This window comes from Eulemur rufifrons, chromosome 6, assembly GCF_041146395.1.
Source record: "Eulemur rufifrons isolate Redbay chromosome 6, OSU_ERuf_1, whole genome shotgun sequence".
Classification (NCBI taxonomy): Eukaryota; Metazoa; Chordata; class Mammalia; order Primates; family Lemuridae; genus Eulemur; species Eulemur rufifrons.
The window spans coordinates 94530069-94550958 of NC_090988.1; the positions used below are offsets into that span (position 1 = coordinate 94530069).

The window sequence follows — 20890 nt, forward strand, 5'->3', positions numbered from 1 at the left end:
TATTGGGGAGGAATTTCTTTCTAAGCTGGGCGATCCTAAAACGTTTATGCTGACTGGAATAGTCAAGAGAGACAGAGAGAGAGAAAGACATGCCAGAGACAAAGGGAATAACTAAACCTTATGAAGATAAGAGAGGCACCTATGTGGGAGCCCTGGCTTTTGTAAAACGGACATTTCCTCCACTGTAACAGGAGTGAGGAATAAGACTGGGTTTTAAGTGGGTTTTGGAATTTGGTGCTGGGGAGATGAGTGATCTCCCTTCTGGTAACTTCCATTTCAACAAGGTCATTAGCTGAAAATCAGGAAATGAGAAGCATGTATGGGGGTTTGAGGAGCGACAAAAATGAACAAATAAGCATTACTGGGATAACGAGATCTAGCTTATCAGAGAAATGTGGGATTTCTGGGGTGATGTTAATCATGGATGTTTAGTGATACCATCTGTCTGGTTGTATGATTTATCTCCATAATGTTTTCCAACTCAGTTAAATTCTAATTAAATGTTCATCTTTATTATTTAAAAATCACTTTACTGAAGTTTTAATAGACTGGAAAGAATGACATCACATGCGTGTGCTCAATCACTGTGCTTTTTTAAAAGTCAAATCAAGAGTCAATTAAAAATATTTTTTAAAAGTAGCCCTACATATGATGAAGTCACTGATGCTGAACATGAATATGAATAATTTAAATAAAATTATTTCAAGAAGAAAAATTACAAATATAAATTATTATCCACAGAGACACTATGAGGAATAAATTTTTCATTGTATGTGAAATACCTAGAACAGTACTAGGTACATAAGTTGATGCTTAAAACATATACCAAGCAAAGGAATAGAACTTACTGAAATAAATACCAAAAACCATATTTATAGTGTATTTTTTAGTATCTGGATTATTAGGTGAAAGGCATAAGTTCATCTACAAAACTTTCCCTTGAGATCCAGCTATAGAAAATCGTGTTTTAAAAGATGAAGGAACCAATACAACTTTGAAGCTGTCTCAATGAATTATGTAGGGGTGAGTGGTAAAACCTAGGAAGTATCCTAAAAATATCTCAGGAACATCCATGGATTAGGGCAAATGAAATTGGGAGTTCCTCAATTCCCTTTCACTCAATTCCCTTTCACTTCTCACAAACTTAGAGAGTTTTCTCTTTGGATTATTGATAAATAAAAATAGCAGCTTTAATCTGATGGCAAATATTCACTAAACCACTTTTCAGTTCAGTAGCCAAGAGTTCAGAAATATCTTAAGATTTTTGGTCCCTTAACTGCAACTCTAAAACTGAAGACTTTAGCTTTAGCAAATATGTTATCATTGCTTCAATGTTTTCAGTAGCTTCCCTTATTCTTTCCAATTAAATATATCATAGATATAACTTCTCTTTAATTTCTGATATGTTGTATATTTTTACCAGTGTGATGTCCTGGGTAACAATTTTATTTTCCCCCTCAGTCCAGGGTTAAAATAATCAGAAACTGGTTCTGCTTCCAATTTAGCATGTGAGAAGAACAGAAGAACTTTTCTCTCAAAGAAAATTTTGCATAATATAAAAGTCACACATAGTTGTGGACTATCAGGAAGCAAAAGATGGAAGAAAGTGTTCATGTGCTGATTTCCAGAGATGAGAACATTTCTCAGGTGATCGGCCAGTAACAGCCACTGCTGGGGACAAGTACTAAGTTTGGATACCTGTGGGCAAAACAGCAGGACTGCTCACGGCAAAGAAACTTTCCCTAGTGAAGAAGAGGCTAGCCAAGCTATCAGCTTCAGCAGAGGCAAGTGCGATGGGCTGGAACCTGGAATACTCTGCAAATGCTACAATATGTCTTTTGTATGTGACAGTTAACTCCCCCCACCCCATGTTTCCCCTAATTTTGCTGAAAAAAGACAAAGGTGGGATGGCAAAAGGGAAAGAACCTAATTCTTTTGGTGCTTGGAATCACTAAATCCAAGCTTAGGCTCTACAAAGGACTAGCTTCCCGGTAGCTGCAGCAACTCCAGCAGTGCCAGTGCGGGCAGCACCAGCAAGGCAGGCAGGAGGTGGCCAGCCAGCGGTGAGCTCAGTCTTTACAGTGGCAGCTCGGTACCAGATCAACACAACATCTGGATAAAATCTGAATGACCACCCCATCCCTTTAGCCACTAGGCTTAGAAAAGAGCAATCATGGCCGGGCATGGTGGCTCACGCCTGTAATCCTAGCACTCTGGGAGGCCGAGGCAGGTGGATTGTTTGAGCTCAGGAGTTCGAGACCAGCCTGAGCAAGAGCGAGACCCCATCTCTACTAAAAGTAGAAATTATATGGACAACTAAAAATATATATAGAAAAAATTAGCCAGGCATGGTGACACATGCCTGTAGTCCCAGCTACTCGGGAGGCTGAGGCAGGAGGATCGCTTAAGCCCAGGAGTTTGAGGTTGCTGTGAGCTGGGTTGATGCCATGGCACTCTAGCCCAGGCAACAGAGTGAGACTCTGTCTCAAAAAAAAAAAAAAAAAAAAAAAAGAGCAATCATTCTCTGGGAAAATCAGAACAAAAATGTAACATTCTTCAATCTCCACTGGTTTTCTATCGATATGATCCCTTAGGAAATCATAAGTTAAAAGGCATGAAAGTGAGAACTACAGTTAAAGAAACAGCATTAACAGAAACCAACGTACAAGTGGCCCAGACATAGAAACTAACAGAAAAGGGTTTTAAATTAACTATTAGGAATATAGTAAAGGAATTACAGAAAAAGAAACAATGGAGAAAAAAATAAATGGACACTGTAAGAACCATCTAAATAAACATTTTCAATCTGATAAACATAATACCTGATTTTTTTAAAAATGTATTAGATGGGTTTAACAGCAGAATATTCTACCAGTGAAGAATAAAGGAACTGTAACTTTAAGGCAATCAAAAATTCATCACCTAAGTGCACATTTGGGAATAGCACCAATTGGGTATCGGACATAGGTGGGGGCTGGGGGGAAGGGATGGGTGTATACCTACTTGATGAGTGCGATGCGCACTGCCTGGAGAATGGACACACTTGAAGTTCTGACTGGGGGGGATGGGGGAGGGGGGAGGGGATGGGTGCATACCTACATGATGAGTGCGATGTGCACTGCACAGTCTAGGGAATGACATGCTTGAAGCTCAGACCCTGGGGGATGGGAGGGCATGGGCAATATATATAATCTGAACTTTTGTACCCCCATAATGAGCTGAAATAAAAAAAAAAAAAAGAGGAAAAATGTTGAAAACATTGCACCAAGTATCTGTTATTTGTGGGATAATTTCCAACAGTCTAGACATATGCATAATTAGAGTCTCAAAAGGAGAAGAGATAAAGTGGTAGAAAAAATATTTAAACAATTATTGGCAGAAATATTTTCAAAATTGATGAAAACCATAAATCCACAAAGCCAGGAACCTCAGTGAGCTCCAAGCAATAAAGGAAAGGAAAACCATACTCGGCACATTAATGTCAAACTACGTAGAACCAATGATATAGAGAAAATCCTAAAAGCAGCTACAGAAAAAAAAAAAATTAAACAACAACAAAAAATTGCTGACTTCTCACCTAAGACATTGAAAGCTAGAAGACAATAAAAGAGATCTAAAACGTTAAAATAATAATAATGTAAAACTAGAATTGTATTTCATGGAAGATAGGATAGATTCTCAAGTGGCTCCCATGATACCATGTTCTGCTGTTTACCCCTCAGGGAATCCCCTCCCCTTGAGTGGCACTTGCTAGAAGCTGTGATATTAGGTTTAATTAAGGAAGACCTAATCTCAATAAGAAACACCTGAGGAGGAGAAGATAAAGTTAAAAATAGACACAAATTCTTCTCTTCTTTTCATCCATGTCCTTGCACTACAACGGTGCAGACCCTCCCATGAAGCTGTGGAGTCTATCTCCTTACCCCTTGGATCTGGGTTGTCTATACAATTGGCTTAGGTCAATGGGACATTAAAACACATGACTCAGCAGAGATTTGGAAAGCATTTGTGAATTCAAGGAGAATCGAGAATGTGCCAATTGCCAGATACAAGACTGAGGCCATCCTAACTCATCTAACTCTGGACACTTCACCAGCTGACTACAGTTGCATGAGAGAACCTGGTAGAGAAGAGCTGAGCAGTACCAGACCAGAAGAACTATCCATATGACCCACAGAATTGTGAAAAAAAGAAATCAAGTGGTGGTTGTTTGAAGTCACTACATTTGGGGGGTTTTGTTACACAGCAAAAGCTACTAAAATGAGGTGCCAAAAACCCAAAGTGACAGGATGCTATGTGATGCTATGTAAATGGATGCTATGTGTACTTTAAGAAGCAGCTGATTAGTTCTGTGGCCTGAGAATTTTGTCCTCTGTCTGAAGAAAGAGAACTGGAATAAATATGTGAACATTTATTACAGTTCCCGTTAGTTTAGGAACAAAAATATCTTTATATGTAGATCATCTAGTCCCTTCTGGTCAATGTATATATAAGGAAGCCGAAACCAAGAGAAGAGGCTATAACTTGCCCAAGGTCACAGTGAGCTCCTGACCAAACTAGAACTACTTGTCACATCCTCCTCTCCCCAGTTCCAGGCATTTTACTTACTAATTTTCTTGGGACCTTGACCAGTCCCAAGATTCTATGGCTCTGTGATGCTATGGTTCTATAATTCCAAGACAGAGCACAACAATGCCAGGGGTCCAGACAGCCTTGGTGCAGGAAAAGAACATAGTCTAGACTGAAGTACCAACTAAATCATTTTCTGCCACTTCAAAATATCAACCACACTATCATGGATTCAAGCGCTGCACACAGTCCCGTGTTTCTGGTATTTCCTCCAGACATTGTTACTACTGAATCTGAGTCAACAAGCCTTTCAGCCATGACCTATAGGAATCAAAGCCCCCTGCAAAAATTATTTGCTACAAAAATGAAAATCTTAGGGGTAAGTAAGACTTGCCCCTACATATAGTCTACTGAGGCAGGGGAAAGTGTATGGAAAAATATCTAGTGGCACATGTTTTAAGTTAGGAGCCAACTTCAACTTTTATTTCTATTCAATTCGGGAGGTATGGATGACATTTCTATTTGATTTATGTATAAGATTTTGTGGAGAAGAAAATACAAGATGCATAAGACAAGGTGCCTGGGTTCTTGAAAGTCACAGTCCCCAAACTGACCATTGATGAGATTTTTCAAGTCAAGTTCCGAGGGGAAAAAAAAAAAAAGAAAAAGTAAAATCAAGTAGTCAATAGACCAGATTCTGTATCCTAGGTTATTGTATTCTACAGTTGTATATTTCCCCAATCAAAAATCAGAATTCACAGTCTGACAGTATAACATGGTATTTTTATATGTGGAGCTTTTGCAGAATATCCTCTTAATAGCTTAAGTGCTCATCTTTTCCTCCATACATCTATCCATTCCATAAATATTATTTTCTTTTATTTACCAATTCTTATGTAAGACAATGTGAGGGGTTAAGTAGGTTTGAGGCTATAATATTATCCATATATCTGAAAACATTTGCCCATTCAATCCCCAGCCTCTAAGAATGGAAATTTTTTTAAAAATTAATCTTTTTCAGACAAAGGAGAGAAGTAGAGACAGATGGCCTGCCAACATGCATAAAGGGACCACCAGTCTAAACTGCTTTAGCATCTATTCAAATATGATGGAATCCAAACTTCTGCTAAAGAGTTCAAATTCTCTTAACAAATACATAAAAACTTGATGCAAGGAACTATGTTAGACATTGTGGAGCTTACAGAAATAAACACAACCTAGTTTTTCTTACTGAAAAGAATAAATATACAATTCAGAAGTAATAATAAAATATTACCAACTACATATCAATGGAGCATCTAATAAGAGCCATAAATGGTGCTGGTGATGCTGGGGGATCCAGAGAGGGAACAATTACTCCCAGCTAAAAGGGATGAGAAAACCTCACTGCAAATTTGGCATTTAATCTGGGCTCTGAAAAAGTGATGGTATTTCAGTAGATAAAAATGAAAGAAGAGGAGGGAGACAAAATATTCTAGATGGAGAAAACATCATAAACAAATGCACATGGTAGCATAGTTTGGGAATAACAAAGGAGAGCTGGAACAGATCAAACTAGATTTAAAAGATGTAAGAGGAGGAAAAATAATAAGATATAAGAAACAACTAGGTTGGATAAGTAAACTGTGGTACATCCATACAATGGAGTATTATGCATCCCAAAACAAGTGAACCACCAAGCCACAAAGAGACATGGAGGAGCATTAGATGCATATTGTTAAGTGACAGAAGTCAGCTTGTAAAGGCTACAAACCATATTTCCAACTAGAGACATTCTGAAAAAGACAAAACTGTGGAGATAATAAAAAGATCAGTGGTTGCCAGGGGAACTGGGAGAGAGAAGGAGGGAAGAATAGGTGGAGCACAGATGATTTTAAGGGCAGGAAAACTACCCTGTATGATACTGTGATACTATAATGGTAGATACATGTCATACATTTGACAAAACTCGTAGAATGTACAACACAAAGAGCAAAGTGAGATAGCGGGGGAGGCTGGGGATGCAGATGAAGGGGATACAGGAACTCTGTTTTTCCTACTCAAATTTGCTGTGAAACTAAAAGCCTGTTAATTTTCATAAAATGGGAACTATGATACATTTTGTTATGTATATCTACCACAATAAAAAATACAAAAAATAACATTAAGAAACTAAGGAAAAAAAGAAAAAGAAATAACCAGGAAGGTACTTTGGAGAGCTAATTGCCAAGCATTCTATATCCCATCCTTACTTAGATTTTATAATGTAGACAATTACTTTCCAATCTGTAAAATTATTAAAACTACCCAAGGAACTTTACAAAATATATGCCTGGTCCCTAGGCCTTGTCCCAGAACTCCTGAATCACAACTTTGAGAGACTGGGAAGCTAGAAATCTATATTCATAAAACACTTCTCTGAGTGAATTTCATGACCACCAGATTTGGGAACTATTTTTCAAACAATATTGAGAAGAGTAACTACATTGGAATCCTGTTTGGGAATCTTATTTCAACGCTGATACAACATTGGAATAGAGAAAAAGATCGATGCAGAAAGGCCAGTTAGAAAACAATTTTTATGATTCAAATGAATGAGTAGTACATATCAAGGTGAACTTACTCCCCAAACTCCCATTGCAAGAGCAGTATTCGCCGCTGTAATGTTTAGGGCATCGCCAAGAGGAGGAGAATGTGCTTCCTGTGGGAGCTCACTAGCAAGAAGAGAAGAAAAGGGGACTGGGCTCTCCTTACCCAATTTCTTCTTTAAAATTCATCAACTGTAGGTGGAGAAATACGTAGATGGAGGACTATCTCTATATATCTATATGTGGGAGAGCCTTAGGGTGTATGAAACATATGCCCCAACATTGGCCACAACAATAATAATGGGGGGAAAAGTCAAATATTTATGATTTTGCAAGTAGAGATAATAGGAAATTTTGGCTGCTTTTCGATTGTCGGGATTAAGGGATATTAGAAGAACAGAAGATGACCTTAAGACTTGTAGCCTAAGGAAATGGCACCAAAAATAGAGACAGGGAAGACAGAAAGATCGGGTTTAAAGGGAGAAAAGTGAGCTTGTTTTGGGATATATTGGAATAGAAAGTGTTAGTGGGACATTCAAGAGGGATGTTTGACAAAAACTAAAATTATGGGTCTGGATGTGACAAAAAAGTGATACCATTTGGTACTCACCTATTCAAAGTGATAGTTGCTGTGGCAGAAATGAGATCACTCAGACCGAGAAGGCGGACTGAGCATGAAAGAGGGTGGAGAACACACATTTGTACGTTGCACACCTCTCATTCTCCGTGTCATTCTCATCAGTCCTCCACAGCTTTGGTCAAATCGCTGCTTGATGTTGCAGTGTGCCACAGGTGTGGCTCAGGGAGAAAAAAAATAAACAGAGGGTCCGAGGAGTGCTCTGGGCCTGGGAGGACAAGACCTCAACAGGCTCAGAGCATCAGTCATCTCGGGGAGGGTTTTCTGGCAGTGCCCTGCTGCTTGAGGCCAGGCTGGAACAGCGATTTAGAATTCAGTGCTTCCCAAACTTTCACATTTATATGTTAGAGTAGGAGAGCTTATTAAGAGCAGATTTCTCAGCTTCACCTGGAGATTCTGTTCAGTAAGTACAGGATAAGGCCTGATGGTTTGCACTTCTAGCTTCCAGGTGATACTGATGTTGCCAGTAGATGGACCACACCTTTAAGAGCACTGATTTAGATCATTTCACTTATTACCAAATACTGTATAGGGGGATTAAGAATATACCCACGAACATCACAAAATGATTTCTATCCTTCCCTTATTTACAAAAGAGGGTAATTGCCAAATACTTTCAACCAACAGAAGATCTAAACAGAAGGGAACTCACCACTTTGCTTTTTCTCACCATGACTTTTTCCTCTGTTTACAGACTACCCAGATCCTGTTGGGAATTATGACCTTTTCTTTTGGAGTCGTTTTCCTTTTCACTTTGGCAGAACCATATCCAAGGTTCCCCTTTATATTTCTTTCAGGATATCCATTCTGGGGCTCTGTTTTGGTGAGTATAGTCCATTGAGTTCAATTTGACTCCATGAAAACCAGGATGCGAGGGGACTTTTTTGTTATTGAAGTCAGCTAGATCCAGTTGTATGATATGCTTAGAAAACTACAAAAAAATTAACCTTGTTGAAATTAATTCATCAAAATTCCTGATATTCCATCACTGGGTCTTGAAGATCCTTTGGGAATATTCCTCTGGGTCTTGAAATTGTTTATTTGTCCATTCATTCATTCAAAGTTAGTTACTATCTATTATAAGCCAGATACATAGGGCCAGGCAATGAGGATCCAAAGGTTAGTAAGACATGAGCCCTTCCTTCAAAGGGCTCTCAGTCCAACAAGAAAGAAAATGCGTAAACAGGTCATGTCAAAGAGGTGTGTTAAATGGTATCACAGAGGTGCAGGAAGTGCTTATGTAACAGGGACCAAGGAGCACTTTATTCTTTTGAGAAATAGAGAAGCAGCAAGGGCTTCTCAGGTGTACCTTTTGAGCTGCACAGAGGCATTTAGTTAACTACATTTAAACATATTCAATAAACATTACTTTAGCGCCTAATTTTCTGCCAGAGAATAGGCAGGGAATATGGATTCAGAAAAAAGGCAGTCCCTGGTCTCAAGGTCTCAGTTCAGTGAAGAGTCAATTACTACAGGGTGTGATGAGGGATGGTAGAGGCCACAAAGGCTGCCTCCATAGGAAAGGCACTGACAGAAAGGAGGGGACATTGCACCAAGACATTTCCAGCTCGACCGAGTTTTAAAGAGTGAGTGGCTAATCAAGTGAGGACACACGCAGAGGATGGGAGTAGGGGATCCCTGGGTGCAAGGGGTAGGGGGATGTCTTGTTGCATGCCAAGAAAGAAATATGAGCAAAAAGCTGGAGGTATGGGAGAGCATTTTCTATTCTGTAAACTACAAGAGTTCAGCATGGGGAGTGAGGGTGGAAGGATGAGGCTAGAGAAATACAAACACGCTGGAAATTTAAACATGGATGGACTGTAATCAGATTTATTTAAAATTTTCACTAGACAATGATGCTACCATATTTTTGATTCATTTCCATGAAAATTCTTGGAGATCTTTAAGAATTACCAACACATTAGCTGCAACCCCTTCTTCCGTTCCCATCCAAGAGAACACAGTGGATTGCAATGAGACGCAATCCAGTCCCAATGGTTGCAAACTGATTTGACATAAGTGTGTCATGATATCAAAGCTGAATCCACAATAGCCATAAAAGGAAGACGGTTGAGAAAACTGAAGCCCAGTATGATTTAAAACCTTCTCATGTTCAAATAAATAGTGAGAGCAGATTTCCAGTCCCGTGTTTTGTCCACTATTCATTTGCGGACAATCACACAAGGGAACGCACCCCCTCGCTGCTCTGAGGGCTCTGTGAAACCCAGAAGGAGGGCATGTAAAAGAACACAAAGAGGTCTATTCTGTGAGAACTCTTTAACACCAGCCAACCACGTCCATCATTAAGGTATTTATTCTTTTTAACAGTTCATTAGTTCTGGAGCCTTCCTAATTGCGCTGAAAAGAAAAACCACAGAAACTTTGGTGAGTTCTATTTCCACTTTATTAAAAATGTACAACTTTGAAATAATTCATCCTGGCCTTGAAAAATACATTTGTAAAATCATTAGGCCACCATAATGTCATGCACTGTCAAATACTGGTACCAATCGGTCCAGCGTTTGCTTCCTGTTTTCGTAGAATAAACCATGAGTGCTAGAAGAGAGTTTTCTAGGCCATCCAGTTTAATTCTCATTTTATATATGAAGACATTGAGGCATGGAGTAATTAAATCACTTGTCCAAGTTCCCCAGCCAATTAACGGTAGAATGGGTCTCAGTATTCCAGTTATTCATTCATTCTTTCTGTAAGTATTTTTGGTATTTGCTCCATATGAGACACTTTGACAGACACTAGTTTGACTCACCTGAAAGGTGCACTGTAGATAACCTAATTAACTATAAGCAGAACCTCAAAATAAAGAACACAATGCTAATTAATGTAAAGTTGTAACTCACAGATAAATTATAAGTAGGATATTTTTACTTTACTCAAAGAATCAAAGACATAAGACATTAATATGCCAATAAATGATTTTCAGCAAAGGGCATCTGTTAGTTTGTCATTTTAGAAAGAAATAAAAATGGCAGAGGAATGCAATGTTTGGTTAAACACATGGGTCTTAAAACAAAAATGCAAATATACCATGACTTTTACCAGAGCATCAAAATGCAACATGGCTATTTCCCCTGATACTTCCTTTGCCCCATGTGAACCCTCCTCCCAAGTGAATGGGAATTGAATTAGGCACAGAACGTGGGGATGGAAAGGTTATTAAAAATTCACTGGATCTTTTTATTCTATGGATGAGGGCCTGAAGTCCAAAGAAATGAAGCAACTCACATATGACCACACAGCTGCCTCATGGCATTATGATGCTGTGACTAAGACCTTGCTCTCTTGTCTACCCACCCATTGCTTTGTCTATGGTATAGGCTGGGCATGAGCCATCCTGTTATGTTCTGATTCTATTTCAGATGAAAACAAGCAGAATGATGAACTTCCTTAGTGCCCTGGGAGCAATAGCTGGAATCATTCTCCTCACATTTGGCATCCTTCTAGATCGAAACTACATTTGTGGCTACTCTACAGAAAATAGTCAGTGTGAAGCTATTACCGTCCTATTCATGGTAAGTATGTTGCATTTTTAGAGTGAGGAGTAAATGGTTTAATCCAGATGACTTATTAGCACCCAGTCAGCACCATCCAGATGTTGTGGATATGCATATATTTTCTTTTATTCACAAACATTTATGGAGTCCATAATACTTAATAGACATTATACCAGGCATTGTGGAATAAAAAAATAAGCACATATAACTCCCGCCTTTAGAAATCCACACATGAGAAGAGATAATCCATGTACACAAATCAGTATAATAGAAATATAAAGTGATATACTGAAATAAAAATACAAGTACAGCAGTATGGTCACACTTCATAGTCCTAGATGTATATTAGAATCATTCCTGAGTGTTTTATGGTTTATTTGGTTTTAATAGTTAGGCTGAACTTCTGATAAAGCATGGTAGATTTCTGCTCTTTCCAAAATATCACTAAAATTAGTGTAAAGGAATATAAAAAGTTTGAATCCACATAGAGAGAAAAAATAGTCAACATGACATCAAAAATTGCTGAGAAAACTGAAAACTAACAATATAATAGAAGTGAGATGTTTCAGGCCAAGCATGGTGGCTCACGCCCATAATCCCAGCACTTAGGGAGGCTGAGGCAAGAGGATTGCTTGAGGCCAGGAGTTTGAGACCAGCCTGGGCAACATAGTGAGACCCTGTCTCTACCAAAAAAAAAAAAAAATAGAAAAGTTAGCCAGGTATGGTGGTACATACCTGTAGTACCATCTACTTGGGAGGCTGAGGCAGGGGACTACTTGAGCCCAGGAGTTTGAGGTTGCAGTGAGCTATCATGACACCACTGTACTCCAGCTGGGGCAACAGAGGCAACACCCTATCTCAGAAAAAAAAAGTGAGATATTTCATATGTCAGGTTTACTGTATTTCAGAATAGCTAGAAGTTTTCAAATGATCCCAACATAAAGCAATGATGAATGTTTCAGGTGAATCTTGTTCCAGTTACCCTGATTTGATCATTGTATGTTGTGTGCTTGTTTCAAGATGTAACATGTAATCCACGAATATGTACAATTATTATGTATCAATAAAAAAGAAAAAAAAGAAAGATCAAAAACGTGTATACAGAAGGTAAAGCAATACTTTTAGGGCAATCTATGGCTTATAGATACTATAAACTATAAAAGTTTGAAAAATAATGGTCCAAACATTAATCTCAGGAAGTTGAAAAAAGAACAGAAAATTAACCCAAAGAAAATATAATGAAGGAAATAATACATAAAGATAAGAGCAGAAATTAGTAAAAAAGAAATGCACATGTTAGAAAGGATCAAAATAGTTAACAATTGGTTCCTTGAAAATGCTAATAAAATATACAAATCTTTTTTTCCCACTTCTGGTTACTTTATATCAGAGCATCTCTGTAAGTAAAAAACACTTTAAAAGTTGATGAACATATCAAAAAATACCCAGCTGTGTGAATACAGATGAAAGAAACCACAGCAGCTAGGATCCGAACTGCAAGGACCATGTCAAGAATTGTATGCACTGAAGTAAGCCCAAAATTCTTCCTCACTTTCCTCCTCAAGGTATTTAATGATTCCTAAGATTTACAGGATGAAAAACTCAGAAGCCCAATTGATAGAAAGCTAACAGCTAAAAAGTTAATCAGAGATTTCAGGGGTCATGCACTACGGGGGACACAAAAAAAACTGTTCAGAGTTCACCAAGAAAGAGGGATGGAGTCTGGTAAGCACCCCAGGATTTCATTTGTGAAAGAAGAATACACCCTAGAACTAAGAACAAAGGAAATAGGCCAGTCTTCACAAAACTGAAATTCATTCTTTAATTATTTTGATTCAAGATTGGATCCACATACGCTCCCCTTAAACTAATTGTCAGATGGAAGAAACTAAATCATTTCCAGAGGAAGATAAAATAATTTAGAATTTTTAACATTTTCACATACTATATTAGGTAAAAAAAAAATACTACACATATCAGAAGACAGGACTGAATGTACAAAAAACAAAAAGAAAATAATAAATAATAGAAACAGGTGACCCAGACAGTAGATTTATAAGACATAAACTCAAAAATAATCATGGCTGTTATGTTCAAGAAAGAAGGAACAAGTTAGATAATATTACCAGATATCAATTGCCTATTGACATCTATTAGAAAGAATAGAATGGAACTTACAGAACTAAAAACTATGGTAATTGAAATTAACCACTCTCAATAACGGAGTCAACAACATATTAGACATATCAGAAGAGGAGTAGGCAGGAAGAGAATCAGTATAATATAGTGACTCAAGCTCAAAAAGGATATAATGATGTAAAATATTAGGAAGAACATAAGGGACATATGGGACAAAATTTTTTTTTTTTTTTTTTTGAGACAGAGTCTCACTCTGTTGCCCAGGCTAGAGTGAGTCCCGTGGCGTCAGTCTAGCTCACAGCAACCTCAAACTCCTGAGCTCAAGTGATCCTCCTATCTCAGCCTCCCGAGTAGCTGGGACTACAGGCATGCACCACCATGCCCGGCTAATTTTTTCTATATACATTTTTAGCTGTCCATATAATTTCTTTCTATTTTTAGTAGAGATGGGGTCTCGCTCTTGCTCAGGCTGGTCTCGAACTCCTGAGCTCAAACGATCCGCCCACCTCGGCCTCCCAGAGTGCTAGGATTACAGGCGTGAGCCATCGCGCCCGGCCTCAAAATTTTTTTTTAAATGTAACCTGTATGTAATTGGAGAACTAGAAAAGAGAAAATGCAGCAAAAGTAATATCTGAAGAGATAATGACTGATGATTTTCTGAAAGGAAAGAAAGACAAGACACAGATTCCAACAGTTCTATGAACCATACCCTAGGAAATACACAAAGAAAACTACGACTAAAGCATGTAATAGTGAAATGACTAAGGAGAAAAAAGATGGAGAGAAATTCTTAAAAGCAGCTGGGGGATGAGTGGCTGGATTACATTGTATGCAAAGGAACAAAGGTTTGCTGTCAATTGGCTTTTCATTTGGAGGCCAAAAGACATGGAAATGACATCTTAAAGTGCTAAAATAAAATAATGCCAACCTAGAATTCTGGGCATAGTGAAAGTGTTCTCAGAAGACAAATAAAAATGATAACTGACAAACAAAACTTAAGAGATTTCACATAGAACGTTTTCAACAATTAACCCGTGCTGACCCGTGGAGCAAATCTCAACAAAATTCAAAGGATTAAAATCGTATGCAGTATGTTCTTTGAACACAATGGAATTGAATTAAATGTCAATAAAAAATAGCTAAAAAATCCTAAAACTGTTTGGAAATTCTAAATTATGCAAGGCTCAAAGAAGAATCTACAATAAAAATAGAAAATATATTAAAAACAAAATTATAATGAAAATATTCATACAGAATTTTATTGGATACAACTAAGATATGCTTAGAGGAAAATTTATGGCTTTAAATGCAAATATTGGGAAAGAAAACAGACAAAAAATTACCTAAATATCTATATCAAGAAGTTAGACAAAATAATTAAAGAAAAATGAAAAAAATGAGATGAAATAAAAATCAATAAAATAAATATAAAACAATGATAAGATCAATAAAGTTAAAATATGAATGTTTGAAAGACTAATAAAATTCATAAACCCCTAGCAATTAATCAAGAATAAAAGAGAACACATAATATCAATATCAGAAAGTAAAAAAGATACATCACTATGAACACACAGCTATTAAAATATAAGAGAATATTAAAAAATATCAACACTATTATAAAAATAATTTGATGCTTTAGATGAAATTGACAAATTCCTCATAAAACCCACCTACAAAAACTATGTAAAATACACCTGCCATAACTAATATAGGAGAAAATAGAACATCTGATTAGTCTCATATCTAATAAAAAATAAAATCCGTAATCCAAAAATCTCTCTCAAAAAAAAGAGAAAAAGCAAGGCAATCCAGAAGCAGACTAATTCTTCTAAGCATTTAGAAAAGAAACAACACCAACCACCAAAACTAACAAATACTTTCAGAAAATAGAAAGAGGACTTCTCAACTCACCAGTATTTGTGTGAGGCTATCACAACTTTGACACTAAAATATGACAAGAACATCATAAAATACAGGAAAACTACACGTAATTCCATATTGTAAACTTTGGCAGAAATCTGAAATAAAGTATTAGGAAATCAAATTCAGCAACATATATGATAATATATCATGGCCAAGTCAGTTGATACCAGAAGAACACAATTGATTTCACATTCAAAAATCAATCAGTGATAGACCTAAATGTGAAACCTTAAACTATAAAGCTTTAGAGGGGAAGCAAGTATAGAACTTAGGAGAATATCTTCATGACCTTAGGAGTAGGCAAAGCTTTCTTAGAACACAAAAGGGAGTAACTGCTAGGTTGGAGAGTTAGTGCACGCAGGTTTTGAGAAAATTTCTCTAGACAAAGATTAGGATAGAAAGAAGTTTATTTACTTTTCCCTGGGCAGAAAAGGGTTAATACGGTGCAAGAGAGAGAGAGATAGTGTTGGCAGAGAAAATCAGGTGGTACTCAGGGGAGAAACTCAGGCTTTTTATTTAGGATGTGAAGAAGGTTTATGGCTGTAGCCAAATTAATAGGGTACTATGAACTGTTGCATCTGCTCCTTCTCTTCTTAGAAGAGGCAGACAACAGAAGTGGCTGTCAGAGATCTTGCCCTTAAGATATGATTTTGGGTAGGATATGAGGCCTGAAGTTTGTCCCCCTTGCTGTCTGTCCAGGAACTATAAAAGCAGATTCTAAAAGGTGGTTTTAGTCAATAGATGATAGAAAAACGCTTACATTTCCTTTCTGTCTGCTGGGCTCCTTTTAGATGTGGTGAAAACAGAGCCCCTCGGTGTGCCTGTCAGCTAGAGAGAGAGAGAGAGCCAGCGAGCAGAGAAAGGGAGCAGAGAGCTCATTTTCTCTGCTAGTTCGCTGGCAAGACCGACCGTCCTGTCACACTAACCACAGAGGAAAAAGACAAGAAAATGGACTGCTTCAAAATTTTTAAAAAAGTGAAAGACTCAAGCTAAAACTACTTTGTCAAAGACATTATTAAGAAAGTGAAAAAGCAAGGCACAGAAAGGGGGACGATTTCCCCAATATCTCACAAAAGACCCACATCCAGAATTTATTAATATTAAGCACTCTTGAAAATCAATAATAAAAAGGCAAAAGAATAAAAATGAAAATGAATAAGGCTTGAACAAGCACTTCACAAGGAAATATAGATAAATGGCTAGTAAGCATGTAAAAACGTGCTCAGCATTATTAACCATCAGATAAATGCAAATTAAAATCATGATAAGATACCACTGCGCACACACACACCAGAATAATTTTAATTAAAAGGACTGGTAATACCAAGTGTTGGAAGGAATGTGAACCATTCGCGACTCTTACACATTTTTGGTGGGAGTGTAAAATGATCCAACCACATTGCAAAGCTAATTGGCAGTTTTTAACAAATTAAGTATATTCCTATTTTATGCCTCATAATACCTACAAGAATGTTCATAGCAGCTCTATTCATGACAGTGGAAAATTGCAAACAATTCAAATTTAAATCAACACCAGAATGGTTGAACAAATGGTAATTATTCAAATAATAGAATACCTCTCAGTTAGAATACACAGAACAACATGAATGAATTTCAATTCATTATAGTAAGCAAACAATTTCAGATACAAACATAAATAGGTACATTTAATAAATGGTGTTAGAAATCACAAGAGTGGTTGGCTCTTGATGGAGTGGGAGGATTGATTGGGAATAGACACAAGAGAACTTACTGGGGTGCTGGAAATGTGCTATATCTTGATCTGCAAAGCAAAAAAAAAAAAAAAAAGATAAAACACTCCTTTACATATAAACTTTGATATGGTTAAAACTAGAATATATTTTTAAAGCAGCTAACAGCAACATTTTAATGTTTTTATACAGAGTGCATATAACTGACAAGAAAAAGTCAAGAGCACAATAAAGTAAAAGGCAAAGCATATGAGAAAGGAATTTACAAAAAAGCAACTCCAATGACCAAATATACTTAGTAGAGTCATGCTTAAATTCACTAGCAGTCAGGGAAATGCCAATTAAATTGCCAATGGACTAATAGTTGCATTCATTAGACTGGCAAAAATTAAAGAGCTCTAACATTTATGCCTGGCAGGGACATGGTGAAAGGAATGCTCCTGTATATCAGCAGTAGAAATGCGAAATGTCACTACCATTTTGGAAAGCAGGAAGACAACATTTATTTATCTGAACAATACCCATACCTTTTAACCCAGGTACCTATCTGGGTTAAACCACCTATATATTAGGGTATAGGTACAAGAATACCATTGCAGCATTGTTCAGAGTGGTAAAACAAACAAAAACCACAGAAAAGAAAAGGAGGAAGAAATCAATTACTTCCTGGCACTAAAGAATAAATGAATGATGGCAAACTACAGCATGAAATATTAGGTGTCCATTTAAAACCACATGGTTCTAAAATAAGCCTATAGTTACAACATAGTAGACAAATATGGCTGTAGAACAGAATGTTAACCACATTAACCTTTGCAACATCAGCGTAAAGTACAGCACTCAGAGGATTGCAAACCTTGACTGGCATAGCACTAGTGTCCAGTCTCTGGGCTACTGATCAGGTGTGTATGCCTATTTCTGCTCTTAGTTTCCAAAATACAAAGCATTTTAAGGTCTTTTTTGCAGTGTTAAAAAGAACACAAAGTGGTACTCCTAGCCTCTGCTTCTTCTTATATCTTCTTACGTCTCTTTTTCTATGTGTCCCCCTTTTTCTGGGCCTATAAATTTTCTTCTTTCCCTCTTTTTCCTTTCCTTTTCTATATTTGCTTCTATCTTTTTCCTGTTCCTTCACTACCTTCTTTCTTTCTCCTTCATCAGGCCACTTTTTAAATTTCATTTATTTGAATGTAGATGTCTTTATTATAGAATGTCTTTTTTTTTTTTCCTTTGAGTAGATGCCTAGTAGTGGGATTGCTGGATCAAATGGTATTTCTATTTTTAGCTCTTTGAGGTATCTCCAAATTACTTTCCACAGGGGTTGCACTAATTTACAGTCCCACCAGCGGTGTAAAAGTGTTCCAATCTCTCCACATCCATGCCAGCATTTGTTGTTTGGGGACTTTTTGATAGAAGCCATTCTCACTGGAGTTAGGTGATACCTCATTGTGGTTTTGATTTGCATTTCCCTGATGATTAGAGATGTTGAGCACTTTTTTATATGTTTGCTGGCCATTATTCTGTCTTCTTTTGAAAAGTTTCTGTTCATGTCCTTTGCCCAAAAAAATAAATAAATAAATTTTTGCTTCATTTAAAAAAAACAAATTGCATTTATTTGTATTTTATATATTTCTAAAATGGAGTATTTCCTATATGTAATTTAGAAAATATAGTATTTTGTATGACTTTCTCTAAGAAAATAATATGCTACACTATGCTAAAATAGCTGTATATTCCCGAGGTCCTGCAGTAATTTGATTCGTAAGAGTCAGGTACACTTGAAAAAAGTGGGGGAGCTTTTATTACCTGGGCATTGCTACCTCATTGTAATCAGAAAAACTATTACTGTGCTAATATCATGACTTCACTACCTTTCTTTTTCTGTTACAGGGAATTTTGATTATGTTGATGACCTTCAGCATTTTTGAATTACTCATTTCATTGCCTTTCTCAATTTTGGGGTGCCACTCAGAAGATTGTGAATGTGAGGACTGCTGTTGAATATCACTGAGAATAAAGATGCATTATAGTATTTAGAGATGAATTCTGCTTGTTAGGAAAAGCCAAAAGGAGCATAGAATCTTAAGGCTGGCAACTGTTTAAAGCAAAGGCGAGTGACCCATGAGAGGCGGTTCCGGGGATATTTTGACTGATAAAACACATCCTGCCTCTTGGCAATGCCATCTCCTCCTCTCCCCAAATCAAATGGTCACCTTGGTGTCCTCACCTCTGTTAGCCATTCACTCTTTCAACTAAAGGACAGCAGATGTTGTCTTGCCTTTGTACAAAGATATGAACCAAAGCTCAGGGTCTGGGGTGACCCAGCCATCTCACTTCTCTGGTTCATGGCATCTCTCGCCGATTTCTCTAAGAAACTCCACCCTGTGGCTCCCACTCTGTTCTTGTGCAGAAAGATGAGTTGGTGAGAAGAATGGTTTGGCCTGCAAATTTGACATTACTGTGACAAGATCCTCAATGTTAAAAGCTGATCAGCTAGAATAGTAACTAAAGTTAAAACACTGAGGGCATATATTGGTGGAGACATGATGATGTTCCAGATATCACGCTGTTATAGGTGTTTTATTCATTTAATTTCACAAAAATCCTAAGAGGTGAATTTTGTTATTATACTCATTTTATACACAAGGAAGCTGAGCACAGAGAGGGTAACAATGTGCTCAAGGACACAAAGCTTGCAATAGCAGAGCCATAATATCAACAGGCAGTCTGGCTCCAGAGCCCAAGCCATTAATCCCTATACCAACATCTCTTAAGCTTTTCGGTCTCAGAATCTCTTTATACCCTTAAAAATTATTGAAGACTCACTACATGTTAATACAAATAATATTTTTACTAAAATAACTATATTTTCCAAAATAAAATAGTCAGTGTGGAGAATTGCACTGATTTATATTTTTTCAAATCTCTTTAATGCAGTGGTTCCCAAACTTTGCTGCACATTCGAATCATCCAAGGAATTTTCATAAACCCCAATGTACCATATACCACCACAAACCACTTAAGTCAGAATGTGGTGAGACCCAGGCATCAGTAGTGTTTAAAGATTTCTAGGTGATTCCAATGCAGAGCAAAGTCTGGAAGCCACTGCTTTCCTCTAGCTTAGTGGAAAACAACTGGATTCTCTTAACAGCTTTTGCATTCAATCTATTATGATATCTCATGTTCTGTAGCCTGTGGAGTACAGCACTGAAAACTTGTGTAAAGGGGAAATAAGGTCTTAGCATTATTATGAAAATAGTTTTGAATCCATAGACCGCCTTAAAGGGTCTAAGGGACCCCAGGAAATTCCCAGACCACACTGTGAGAACCACTGCCCAATACCATATTGCCTTCCACTGGCCAAACACCTGCGCCATCACATGTGTCCTGACAGCCCCTCCGAGGTAGGTGTGCCTTTTGTCACAGTCATGAAAACTGAGGCTCAAAGTGGTTAACTTTTCTGAGACCACAAAGGAGTATGATTTAGAACCAGCATTTGAATCAAGATCTCTAACTCCAAATCCCATTATCTTATAACACTTTTGGCATATAAAAAAAACTTGGCATACTCAAAGAAATATACATACAGCCATGAGGATGAGACCACCCCAGTAGAACCGTTGGCATGTGATTTAAGTCTAGGGCACCATGGGGTTGTGACCCAGGCACAAAGACGCCACAGAGATAGGGCCACTGCAGAAAGCCACCACAAGGATGAGGTTGCTCAAAGGCATAGGAGCAGAGCCACTAACCCTGTGTGTCTAGAATTCAGGACCTCCACCCCAGTGGAACCACACCCAGTGGGCCTGGAAGGAGGAGCATAGAACCAAA

At 37.5% G+C, this 20890-nt stretch overlaps 1 protein-coding gene across 1 annotated transcript; it reads left to right on the top strand.

Moving 5' to 3' along the window:
- The first annotated feature begins 4688 nt into the window (after positions 1 to 4688).
- On the top strand, positions 4689 to 19091 carry MS4A5 (membrane spanning 4-domains A5). The gene is made up of 5 exons (XM_069470077.1): positions 4689 to 4948; positions 8468 to 8596; positions 10102 to 10158; positions 11151 to 11303; positions 18950 to 19091. Exons 1-5 carry the CDS (start codon positions 4796 to 4798, stop codon positions 19058 to 19060), a joined length of 603 nt encoding a protein of 200 aa, XP_069326178.1. The 5' UTR covers positions 4689 to 4795; the 3' UTR covers positions 19061 to 19091.
- Positions 19092 to 20890: the final 1799 nt, after the last annotated feature.